Genomic DNA, 12,992 nt, shown 5'->3' with positions numbered 1-12,992 from the left:
GTGGTTCTGGTTTAATAAACACAAGCTAGAGTTTGTAAATGCTCTTTTGTCGCCAAAACCTCCAGTTGTAAACTGAATGCTGCTCAAGCGTTTGAGCAAAGTAATAACAAAATAAATAAAAACCCGAAGGACTAAGAATGCTAAAATAACAATGTTGAGAACACAGTAAAGGCAACTTTACTGCTCTAGAAAAAGGCATAATGAAGACTACCTCACAGCATTATTTAAAATTTAACTGGGGGGGGGGGGGAAGCAGCAGCAAGAAGAGTAAAGCAAATAGAAAGAAAAAGTAAATCAGATTTCTAACCATGTTGCATTATACTGGTAATTTAGAACATGTTCTCCAAAATCCACGCGATCATGAGAAAGTCATGGGTCCAAATTTTTTAAAAATTCCAACCAGTTCTAGATAAGCAATTTGATACGTCTTCGCTGGGTGGAACACTACTCACAGTTGTACGCCAGAGAGACCATAGTTACAGAGAGAGCCCTGAATGCCATCGAGCCTCTGCCCACCATGACTGAACTTGCTGCTAAGCCCACCTTGGAGGAACTCAGCGACGCGCTAAAAGCACTCTCTTCTGGAAAAGCCCCAGGGAAAGATGGTATTCCCTCACAAATCCTCAAATGCACCAACGGTACCCTAGTTTCACATCTGCATGGAATACTTTGCCAATGTTGGAGAGAAGGCAGCATACCGCAAGATAGGAGAGATGCTAACATCGTTACTGTCTACAAGAGCAAGGGTGACAAAAGCGGTTGTAACAACTATCGCGGCATCTCCCTTCTCAGTACTGTGGGGAAGCTATTTGCACGTGTTGTTCTGAAGAGGCTCAATGTTCTTGCGGAGAGAGTCTACCCTGAGTCTCAGTGTGGGTTCAGAGCTGAACGGTCCACCATAGACATGGTTTTCTCTGTTAGGCAACAAGAAGAAAAGTGCAGGGAGCAGAACAAACCTCTGTATATTGCCTTCATTGACCTGACCAAGGCATTTGACCACATCAGCAGAAAAGGTCTGTTCGCGATTCTGGCTAAGATCGGCTGTCCCCCAACTCTGCTCAGCATCATTAGGGCCTTCCACGAAGGCATGAAGGGGACCGTCGTATACAACGGATCCACATCCGAACCCTGAGATGCTCAGCAGAGTGAAGCAGGGATGTGTGCTGGCTCCAACACTGTTCGGCATCTTCTTTGCAGTTTTGTTCAAATATGCCTTTGGAACTGCTACAGAGGGCATCTCTCTCTGCACGAGAACGGACGGCAACCTCTTCAAACTGTCGAGGCTTAGAGCGAAGACCAGGGTGCTTACGAAGCATCTAAGGGAGTTCCTTTTTGCTGACGATGCAGCTACTGCTGCTTACAATCAGCAGGAACTGTAGTCACTCATAACTCGGTTTGCGGATGCATGCATGGAATTTGGCCTCACAATCAGCTTAAAGACGACCCAGGTGATGGGCCAAAACGCGGGTAATGAGCCATCTATCAGTGTGCTAGACTACGAACTGGAAGTCGTCCATGAGTTTGTGTACCTAGGCTCGACGATCTCGGACAACTTGTCACTTGATAGCGAGATCAACAAGCGCATTGGAAAAGCTGCCACAACATTCTCCAAGCTGACAAAGAGATTATGGGCTAACAATAAGCTCACTGTACACACCAAGGTGCGGGTCTACACAGCCTGTGTTTTGAGCACATTGCTGTATGCCAGTGAAACATGGAGTTTGCACTCAAAACAAGAGCAGCGGCTCAACACATTCCATATGCACTGCCTTAGGCACATACTCAGTATCTCATAGCAGGACAAGGTCCCCAATAGCGCAGTGCTTGAGAGGGCAGGCACCGCCTCCATGTTCACCCTTCTCAAACAGAGGCATATGCGCTGGCTGGGCCATGTCTCACGCATGACGGATGGCCAAATACCAAAGGACCTCCTCTTCAGCAAACTGGCGTCTGGAAAGAGGCCGAAAGGGAGACCTAAATTGAGCTGCAAGGACAAGTGCAAGCGTGACCTCAGCGTTCTCTCTATCAGTGTGAACACCCGGCATTCGCTCGCCTCAGACAGGCATGCCTGGCAACAGGGAGTGAAGGAAGCTCTTGCTATGTATTAAACTACCTTGGTGAAGGAAGCGGAAGACAGGCGAGCCCTTAGGAAGACCCGTGCCCATGATAACAGAGTGACATCTGCTTACTGCTGCTCACAGTGCAGAAAGGACTGCCACTCCCGGATTGGATTGCACAGCCACAGAAGACGCTGCTCGAATCAGTCCAACTGGGATGCAAACCCACGATGCCTCGGGATCGAAGGATGCCTACTACTAGACCTGATTTTCATAAGTGCAGAGTGCCCACAATAGAATTAATTCAGGCCCACGTTTTATCAAACTGACACCCAAAGTGAGGCACCAAATCAAAACTAATATTGAAAATTTAGCTGAAATCACCCATATACAGCAAAACAAACAACAAGAAAACACACCACAAAATCTTATGTCAGAAAACGTTAAAAAGACAAAAGGTACCTGGGTCAATGAGAACTTCTTGTGCTCCTAGGAGGAGGAAAAAATGTTTTCAGTCTTAAAAATATAGTGAATATAAAATAAGCTGTTACAATACATTTTACAACTATCAACATGCATGAGCAGAATTACAGGTAAATTATTAAAGTCCAGCACAGACATTACTGTTTAAAACATTGGCAGATCTACTTGGAAGTCACAGCACATGAACTATCCTTTGGTTAACATATTTACTTTATGTTACACAATTATCTGTTTTAAAATGTCCTTTTTATAAAATAAAGGAGTATGTCCAGAAAATATCATAGTTAAGACCAAACCAAAACTAGTTTTATTTTATTGCTATTTTAAAGTCAAATCATGACCAATCTTAATTATCAGTCTGTCTCCCTACCTTTTTTTTTTTTGTTAACAAGCTTCCAATAAAACACTTCAGTATAAATTCTTGAATATAAATAATCCTGTTTTACTCTGTCATAGTAGTATATTTATTTAGACCCCAAAATGTCAGCGATAATAATTGGAGCTAGTGAATGGTATCTTGTGGACTGTAAAACAACAATTTAGATTAACTATATCCCTTTCAGAAATACCCATCTTAAATGGAACAGACTGGATTAATATGCTAATTGTTCTTATGAATAATATTTTTACTTGAGACAGAGAGCAACTTATTGAAAAGCTTTTAACAATAAATATAAGAAGTCTTATATTTAATAGTGTATTAAGTATACAACTTAAGGTAGTAACTAGAAGGCACTAAGTTATTAAATCATAAAACAAATGAAAGTAATACATCACAAGATGTATTTTTTCAGTTACTCTGACAACTATCATTTAATTACGATATACTTTTGTAAAAATAAGTTTTAGTAATGAAACCTAACTGCAGCATGTACTATAAACTTTGCTGGGAAGCAGAGCCACAAATGTGTGTTTAGTGAGTGAGATTATACTATCTTGTCCAACTCGTAAGACTCATTTTAACAGGTTACGGGACTAGCTAGACAAACATTTATTAAATCTGATCACAATTTTAAAAGGAATTTATCATCAGCTGTTAACAAGGGAATGAGTGGTTTGGGGGGATTTTTGTGTTTTGTTTTTTTTTTTGGAACTCTAAACAGTAATCAGACGCTCTCTCGACAGAAGGTAACCCACTTCATAAAAGCTATACAATATATAGTGTTTACAAAAAGCTTACTGAAGTCTAGTAATGGCAAAATTGTCAGTGTACCTGACAGGTGTTTAATTTTACAACCAACATAATTTTAATAAAAGAGGTACACTAAATGGGTTTTGTTTCAGATAGATAGGGGTTACAAGTCAATATTAGAATATCACAGTTCATTAAAGTAATATGCATTATTGGCAGAGTATACATACGAAGTTTTTTAAAAAAGCGACAATCTTCCAAAAAAGTTCTTGAATAAAGAACAGTAAAAACTTTGGATACTGAACATATCCTTATCAATATATACATCCCTCCCACACCATTTATATTTTCTGAAAATTGTCTGTCCACTCCCTCCCAATTTTCTTCCCCTCAAATCTAAATAGAATCCTGACCTTAACATACAACTAGAAAAAAATTGACCAGTTCTATCTCTGGGTAAGCACATTTCTTGATATCACTACCAAACCACGGGATATTTATAATAAAGTATAACAAGAAGAAATATAGTTCAATTTAATTCCATTTGTACCGTAGTGAAATTCCTACTACATAGAGGCCATGTCTACACTGAAACAAAACTTCGAAATGGCCATGCAAATGGCCATTTCGAAGATTACTAATGAGGTGCTGAAATGCATATTCAGCGCCTCATTAGCATGCTGCCGGTTACAGCTCTTCGAAATTTCTGCATTTCGCTACCGCGCAGCTCAACAGGTAGGAATAAGGGCATTTCAAAGTTGGCGGGGTCCTTTCGAAAAGAACCCCGTTTGGACAAGCCGCATGGCAGCAAAACAGAAATTTCAAAGATCAGCGGCCAGTGGCATGCTAATGAGGCGCTAAATATGCATTTCAGCGCCTCATTAGTAATCTTCGAAATAGCCATATCGAAGTTTTCTTTCAGTGTACATGTAGCCAAAGAAAAAGACTATAGTTTATAGATGGCCATTACAAACCATTCAGGAAACAATCAGAACAGAAGCTCCATTTAGGGCTTACCTGGTCTGTGTCTGTTGCCCGCCTCAGGGGGAAGAGAGCTACCTTGCACCCTACGAGCCCCAGCTTTACCTCCTGTGCCACTAGGGTAGTGATAGATAACTGATGCTGAACATAAACCTTCAAGAGCACCTGGCGATTAAAAACACAACAAAAAGTATAATTAATACCGAATCAACTCATTAAATTATATGAAGTACTATAATTTATAATCCTATAAGAGAGCCTCAATAACTTCTCTCTGCCAGGGGAATCCATAGGATTTTTTTTTCAATTGTACGCATCATCAATCCCTGGGAAACCATCCCTGCTGCACCACCAAGTTCACACCACACTCAGTCTCTCTGCCTTCCAGTCTGTCCTGTCCATGTCCTATCTCATTTGCTATCCCTGAGAAGGAACTTGGGCTACTGGAAATGGAGCAAGGCCAGGACAGGGAGCCCTGGTACAGAAGTTAGCCCAACAGCAGCAGCATTGTCAACCTCACTACTCAGTGTATCCAAAGACAATGGAGCCCAACCTGAGTAGTGGGGGGTGTCACAATGCAACCCATTCAATTTTCGTCCCACAGATCTTTCCATCATGATTCTTTCAGCAACCTCTGTCATAAAAAAGAGGCCACAGAACCAAATCTGCCCGGTCAGTGGGGAGGTCAGCACTGCTCCTCCTTGCTACCATCAATGGTACACATCAAGCATAACGTATGACTGTGGGTATACCACTGCATCCTTCATGACTAAACAAACATTTTGCCTGACTTCTTTCTGGAACTGAGCATTCTAAGCATCAGGGCTCCTTTCTCAAGAGTAGAAGACAGACAAGTAGAATGGCTGCAGTTGTTAGGTCTTTTGAAAGACGGGAGCCATGAAGTAAAATAAGCCAAACATGTCTGAGAGATATAACTATACTTGGAGGTGCAAATTCCATCTCAAAGTGACATACCCTATGGGAGCTCCAATGTGGCTAAAGCACTAAAAATAAATTGTAGGTATGGTGGCATGAGCAGATAACCACTGTTAAGTACATACCTACCACTTTGGAGGGCTACACACTGGAAGGGGCTAGTTTCTTTTGCCATTTGCATTGTTCCAGAAGTGCTATTTTTAGTGAAACAGCCTGATCAGATCTAGCGTGACTATGCATCCTTGCACCAGAACTTATACCTTCAGCTCAAAGGGTATACATTCCTAAAGAGCAAATAGAGAAGAAAAAAAGCAGAGCAGCAGACGCCACTAGTGATTTCCCTACACAGATGGTATAAAGGTCTAGAAAATATGACTGATGAAAGACTGAAAAAATAAGTTTATTTACACTGGAGAAGAGAAGACTGAGGCTGTATATGATACACGTTTTCAAGCACATAAAATGCTGTTAGAAGGAGGAAGGAGAAAAATTTTTCTCCTTAAGCTTTGAGGATAAGACAGGAAGCAATGGGCTTAAATTGCAGCAAGGGAGGTTGAGATTGCACGGTAACTATCTTAACAGGAAGTGTTTCCTGAACAACGGAACAAACTGTCTAGGGAAGTTACATAATTGCCATCACTGGACATTTGTAAAAACATATTAGACAAGCACTTGCCAGGAATGATCTACTTATTACATAGTTCTGCTTGTAGAGGAGGGGACTGGACTAGGTAATGGATTCATGTCCCTTCACTTCTATGGATTAATGAGAATCAGCAGCTAAGAGTCTAAAGACTACTTTTGCACCTAAGAGAAAGGCAAGAACAGAACAACAACAACAACGAGGCTTGCCAAGCAGTGAAGCCAGGGGACAAAAACTGATTTGCAGGAGGTGAAAGGAGGTCAAACTAACTTTGGCAGCCACAGGGCATACATTTTTTTCACTTTTACTAGGCCTCAGACAGGCAGGATTTGAAACATTTTTCCCCACAACTATTCACCTCAGGACTAAGGTCACCTTTTTTCAAAAACAGATATTAAATAAGTCATGCAGGATGCTACAAAACCATGTATTTTATACTGCAAATACGTTACTCATTTTCTATAACAAAATATTTTCCTTGCATTCTTAGACACTTACTAGTTATTTTGGCTTGATTTTTCAGTTCACATTTTATTAGGATTTTTAAAAACTGTGCTAATGCTTTTTCATCTTGCAGAAGAAAAGCTAAAAAACTGCTATCATTGCTTCACACCAGAATCTGACAAAGTGGGTGTTTGCCCATGAAAGTTTACGCTTCAATATATCTATTGGTTTACAAGGTGCCCCAGGACGTCTCGTTTTTGCAGATACACACTGATACTTGTCACCAGAATCTTAAGGCATTTGTGTTTTAACAAAATGAATTAATCCTACCTCCAAGCCACAAAAAGTCATTTACAGACCGCAGAAGTTCCACAGCCATATGATAATGTACTAAGGAATCCTGTAACATCCCAGCTTGTAGACACAGATCACCAACATGTTTCCGCATCCGACCTTGACAACGCTTTTTGTAATGCCTGCAATATATAAAAAAAAAAGAAAGATAGTGTATAGCAACTCCCACAATGCCTCGATCCCATGCGAAAGCACTGTCTCAAAAAAAAAAAAACAAAAAAACAAAAAAAAAAAAACACCACAATTACTTTCCTTTTATTCTTCTCTTTCTACTTATGTCTCACTGAGATATTATCATGCAATCCATCCATTACCACTTAGCAAACAGCTCATCATCATCTATTAACACTGTATTGGACAAAATGAAAAATAAAGACCAAACTTTCTTAAGAAATAATGAGATATATAGCAATAGTGTATATAGAAAGATTAAGCTGAAAGCCTTCCTTTCAAAGAGGATAAATGTTACTTGTCCATCATTAAATACAAAAAGATGATGATAGAAACTAAGAAATCATTCTTTTTATGACCTATTAATTAACAAATTTGCTCTACAGAACTAACAGCCAGTTTAAATACAATACGCTGTGGTGTTCTCTGTGAGGGGATGGATTATCTATGGATCTGCTGAACAGCTACCCATCCTTTCGGCTTGACCCACTTTGAACCTCCAGGACCAACACTGTCACCATCATCACACCGTCACTGCAGGTGTCTAACTGCAGCATAGACCCACCCTCAAAGCCCTTCAGTAAATCACAAGGCATTCATTTGAAGGACTGAGTAAAACTGTCACTCATTCACATTTTGTAGCCACACACAAATTCTAATGCTATAACATTGCAGAGTTATCCAATATAGGTGTATAATTCAGACACGTTTCTCAGATCTCTTTAATTTCTCCAAGGTAGTTAAGCCTTTCCTCTTCTTCCATGACCATGTCTTATTACAGAGCAGCTGTTTTCTAGATGTTTCTGGCTTCTCCATTTCAGAACCAGCAGAGATTTATTATACATTCCCTCATCTGTAGATCTGCCTGTCTTGAAAGCTCATCAGCTGTTTCTGATTCCTTCCATTTTTCAAGCCCATTATTCTTTGTCAGATCCTCAAAGCGATCCAACAAATGAGTGACAATGCACTGACCGTGAAACACCACCACAAATGAAATCTGATGCCAGTATGACTAAAGGATAAAAGATGCTGGCTCTGACATCACCCAGATAAACAAGGTCTGTAACACCAATAAAGCGACCGGGATTGGGCTGATAAGTTGGCTACCAAAACAAAATTACAGCTAACACATATACTGTCAATTGGAATATGGAACATCTGAATACTCTGGGCCACTGGAAAATTAGAGCTGCTTCAGAAGATGGAGAGATACCAATGCGATATACTTGAATAGGCGGAGATGTGTCGGACAGCATCAGGAGATATGCAGTTGCAAAGTCATTTGGTTAGGAAACAAAATGAAGTATGAGGCAGGAGTCAGATTTCGTCTTAGCAAAAGAGCTAGAGGGGCATTGCTAGGATACAAACCAGTGAGTGCAAAAATGATGGCAGCAAGATTTGAAGCAAAACCGCTCAACATCTCGGTCATTCAGGTGTATGAGCCCATGTCAGACAGTACAGAGGAAGAGATTGAGCTATTGTATAACAACTTGACAAAGACGCTGGAGGTGACACCAAAGAGAGATGTGTTGATCATTGGAGGAGATTGGAATGTGAAGGTCAGAACAGATAACGAAGGTTTGGATACAGAGAAAGAAACGAATGAAGAGAGAAACTACTAGAGTTTGCTACAGAGAACAACATGGTGATCTGCAACACGGGATTCCAACAGAACGACTGTAGGAAGTGGACATGGTGATCAAATGACAGGAAGTCCAAGAACATGATAGATATGATTTTGATAAGATGGGTAACATCAATACAGAAGTACTAAACTTTCCAAGGAGCAGATACAGACTCAGACCACAGTCTAATAATCACAAAAATCAAGAAGAAACTCATGAGAAAGTGTAAGGCACAGTTTAAGAAAATATGCGACATGGCGAGGCTAGGCAAGGAAGAAATAGGGAATGTGTACAGAACAGCACTCAAAGTGAACATTATGAAATGCAGGCACAGAAACAGACCTAGAAGAGAGAATCGAAAGGATAGCCATGGCGATAGAAGAGGCTATTAAGCAGACCAAGAGGAAGCATAGATTGAGTGTAAAAATAGAACTCTTCAGTAATAATGTCAGATCTGCCACCAACATGATGTGAGACATTGGGTAAGTTACTCACCCTCTCCATCTCCAAATACTAGAGAATTATATTAAAGGTACACTTCACAGAAAATGCAAATTCTCAATTTAAAGCAAAATGCTAGCAATCAATACTTTAGCAGCAACGTTTAAAAACAGACACCAATTATAAGGATCTGATGAAGTGGGTATGTCCCATGAAAGCTCATCACAGAATAAATCATTTTGCTAGTCTTTAAAGTGATACATTTCTGCTGCTTTGTTTTGTTTAAATAAAAGGGAGTTAATTATAATGGAACTGTGCATTACATCATTCCAGAAACTTAAGATATTACAAAATGATATACACTTTTATGTAAAAAAAGGAAAAGCAAAGTAAGTTGATTCTGTTTACTGCTGTCTGGACTATGGTAAGTAAATTCATTTCACTTGTTTTACAAGTCTGATACAAAAACAAATTTAGCTCTATTGCATGTTACCATTTGTTTGCTCACGTGTTCCTTTGATTTCAAAGATTATAAATAAAATTAAATGAAGTGATTCACCCATCTTGTAGCAATTATGTTAGTTCTGCTTTTAAAACAACAAAAGCTTTCCAAAAGCCATGAACTATGTATTTAAATAAATGTGCTACACACCACCAGAAAGATAAAAAGATGGTCACAGTAACTGAAATTTTCCAGATTAGTATTTAGCTCATAAATATCACTGTTAATTAATAGATCTCAAAGTTCTTTATAAATGGAGGCAAATACAATTATAGATTGAATCTTTTTAGTCCAGCACTCCTTGACCAGGCGACATCCATGATCCTGCATGATTTTAATTAGCTAGATGCCAACTTACTTTGGTTTGGCCAACCTTCCTGAGGTCCCATAAAGTTTGTTTACCGCCACCAGTCCTGGCTCTCAGGCTGTACCTATATTGAGCCATGCTGCCAGCAGCCTTATGCAAAGGAGGGCTCTCAAAAATACAAATGGATACTCATTTGCACAGTCATGGTTAATTTGCATACTTACAGCTAATTTGCATATTCACATAAGATCACCCTGCTGGCAGAGGCTGCTGCCAGCAGAAAACAAGCAGCATAGACAAGGTTCTGCTGGCAAAAGCCCCCTCATTTTTCCAGGAATAAGGGGCGGCTGACAAAGGGGATTTTGCCAGCAGAACCCCATCTATAGTGCTTGTTTCTCATGGAAGCAGCCTCTGCTAGCAAAGCGATCTGACATGAATATGCCTACTGACCATGTGAATATGCAAATGAGCACACAGTTGCAGTTCTGAGAGCTCTCCTTTGCATCACACTGCCAGCAGCACAGCTCAATGTACATTCAGCCTCAGTGCCCTGTGGAGTAGTTAGCTCTAAGTTATCCCTCAATGTCTTCTAAGAGCCTAGTAAGCACTACAATAGTTGGTGTGCTGCTGGACAATGTTGACGTCACATGGTTCAGCAAATTCTCTGATTCAGCACCAGTCAAGTTCCAAGGGTGCTGTGCTAGAGAGGTTCAACCCCTAATGTATAGACTGAGAATTTGAAGCAGAGAGAGGTGAAATGAGTTGCTGCAAGTCACTTAGCCAGTCATTCACAGAAAGAGGTATAGAATCAACTCGGCAGAACCCAAGTCCATTGCTTTATCAACAGATTCACACTACCTGTCCAAGATGTAATCAGCGGTGTTTGGAAATTATTTACAATGGGGACCCCTGCCTCCATCTGCAAGAGAGACCTCAGAGAGGTAGACATCGAGCTGGACAACTGGGAAGATCTAGCAGACGACCGCAGCAGATGGAGGCAGAGGTTACACAAGGGCCTTCAGAAGGGCGAGTTGAAGATCAGACAGCTAGCAGAGGAGAAGCGAGCACACAGAAAGCACAATAAGGACTTGCCAGACACCCACTACATCTGCAAGAGATGCAGCAAGGACTGTCACTCTCGTGTGGGTCTTTATAGTCACAATAGACGCTGTAAATGAAGTCCTCAATTGAAACTTTAAAGGGCGCGATCCATAGTCTATGCAGACTGAAGGATGCCTACTACAATGGGGACATTTGACTTTATATATTCAAAATGTAAACATATCCATCTCCTACAAAAAAGACTAGGCATCATTAAATCCTATCATATATGACGACTGATATCCCCATTAAAAACACCCATTTTTAAATAACTTGACCTGCACTTCATTATTGGGTATGAAGAACTAAGTTAACTACCATCAAAACTGAGCACTTGGCTACAACATTGTGCTGTGTTTTCCAACTTGTGCTTTAATACTATTCAAATGTTTCTGCCAAGTCTATAGTTGAACACTCTTGTGAATGAGATCCTCCATCACCACACAGAAAAAAAAATTAATTCACCACATACTTGAAGGTTTTATTTGGTTTTCTTTTTAAAGTTACCCAGCTACAGAAAGGATCAATAAAAAAACATTAACTTAGAACCAAACTGAAAAGTGCTTCTCAACAATAATAGGTAATATATTTACTGCAAAACATAAAAAAAAAAATTTGGTGATTTCCCCAAATGCACAATCTTGATATATTTGTGTTAATTGCTAGTGACGCTAGGTAAAAGAAACTGGTGCAAAATCTTATAGAATAATAATGAGATTACACTTTCTCTCTTTTATATTTTGATGGATTTGGTTGGTTAATGACCACCATGGTTCTAGTTCCCTGTAATCTAAGCCCACTCCCACAAAGTGACAAAAGTTAGAAACCATCTTCTATATTCTCTCAGAGTTAGTGGCATGAGCACAGAGTAATTCTACTTGTTTTCTCTTCCTATTCCCCATTAAGGTGTTCCTTTATAAAAAAAACAAAAACAAAACACAACTCATTCTACCAAAAACAACAGCAAGCGCTAGCAAGTCCACTAATCCTATCCCAAACTGGTGGGATGTTGCAACTCATAGGCATACATGGTCTTATGGGATACCCCATAGCATCTTGTAACCTGATTCTGAAGGTTCCCCGCTCACTAGTACTGCAAGGCTGGCTTACAATGGGCTTTCAAATATAGTTAGATTATCCTTATGCTGTAGCTCATACTTTTTAAAAAACAAAATCCTCTTATTCTTTAAGCATCATTATTGTTCTCAGATCACTGTACAATGCTCTTGGAAAACAGACCGCTTGTTTGCTACTACACAGCAACAATTACCATTAACAGCTACTATTATGCCTTCATCAAACTTGTTTGTTTGACTCTGTGTGCCCAAACTTCTGGTTTAATCTCAAGAACTTTATCAACTGGCATTTACAGGACACAGGCAGACTCTGACACTTCTGAAGGTAGAACTGGAAGGAAGGGTTATTCCATCTGATCTCATGTACATCTACTGCATATATATTGCAGCCCTGCATTTGACTTCATACGCATTACTCTGTTCCTCCCCTATTTTACTATCTACTGTTAAAACTGTCCAAGGGGACTGCCATAATTATGTGCAAAATTCAGAATGGGAAACGTGTCAAATCATTACGTCTCAAATTAGAAGTAACTTTCACCACAAGCCATTTAGCAAAAACATATTAAGGAGTTGGTGAATTTTCAAAAATGTGACAGAAAAAAAAAATAATGTTCAAAAAACATGCAAAATAAATTGGCAAGGCTTCCATGCAAAATGCTGCAAACATTTTTCATCAAATTCAGTCAATTCTCAGCTCTAGTTAGCATGCATAATATTAATTATCATTGTTCATAAC

At 39.8% G+C, this 12,992-nt stretch overlaps 1 protein-coding gene across 2 annotated transcripts in view; it reads right to left on the bottom strand.

Moving 5' to 3' along the window:
• Nucleotides 1–12,992, bottom strand: part of TRAPPC9 (trafficking protein particle complex subunit 9) — a 719,778-nt gene that overhangs the window by 688,417 nt on the left and 18,369 nt on the right. For both annotated transcript variants that reach the window (XM_074986617.1, XM_074986618.1), the window contains 3 exons: nt 7,007–7,152; nt 4,690–4,818; nt 2,520–2,546 (listed from right to left, as the gene is read on the bottom strand). In XM_074986617.1, coding sequence (XP_074842718.1) covers nt 2,520–2,546; nt 4,690–4,818; nt 7,007–7,152 — 302 coding nt within the window. The remainder of the gene's footprint in view (nt 1–2,519; nt 2,547–4,689; nt 4,819–7,006; nt 7,153–12,992) is intronic.

This window comes from Carettochelys insculpta, chromosome 2 (genome assembly GCF_033958435.1).
Source record: "Carettochelys insculpta isolate YL-2023 chromosome 2, ASM3395843v1, whole genome shotgun sequence".
Classification (NCBI taxonomy): Eukaryota; Metazoa; Chordata; order Testudines; family Carettochelyidae; genus Carettochelys; species Carettochelys insculpta.
Note: the sequence above shows the minus strand (reverse complement) of the source record. Positions and strands in the feature narration are given on the sequence as shown.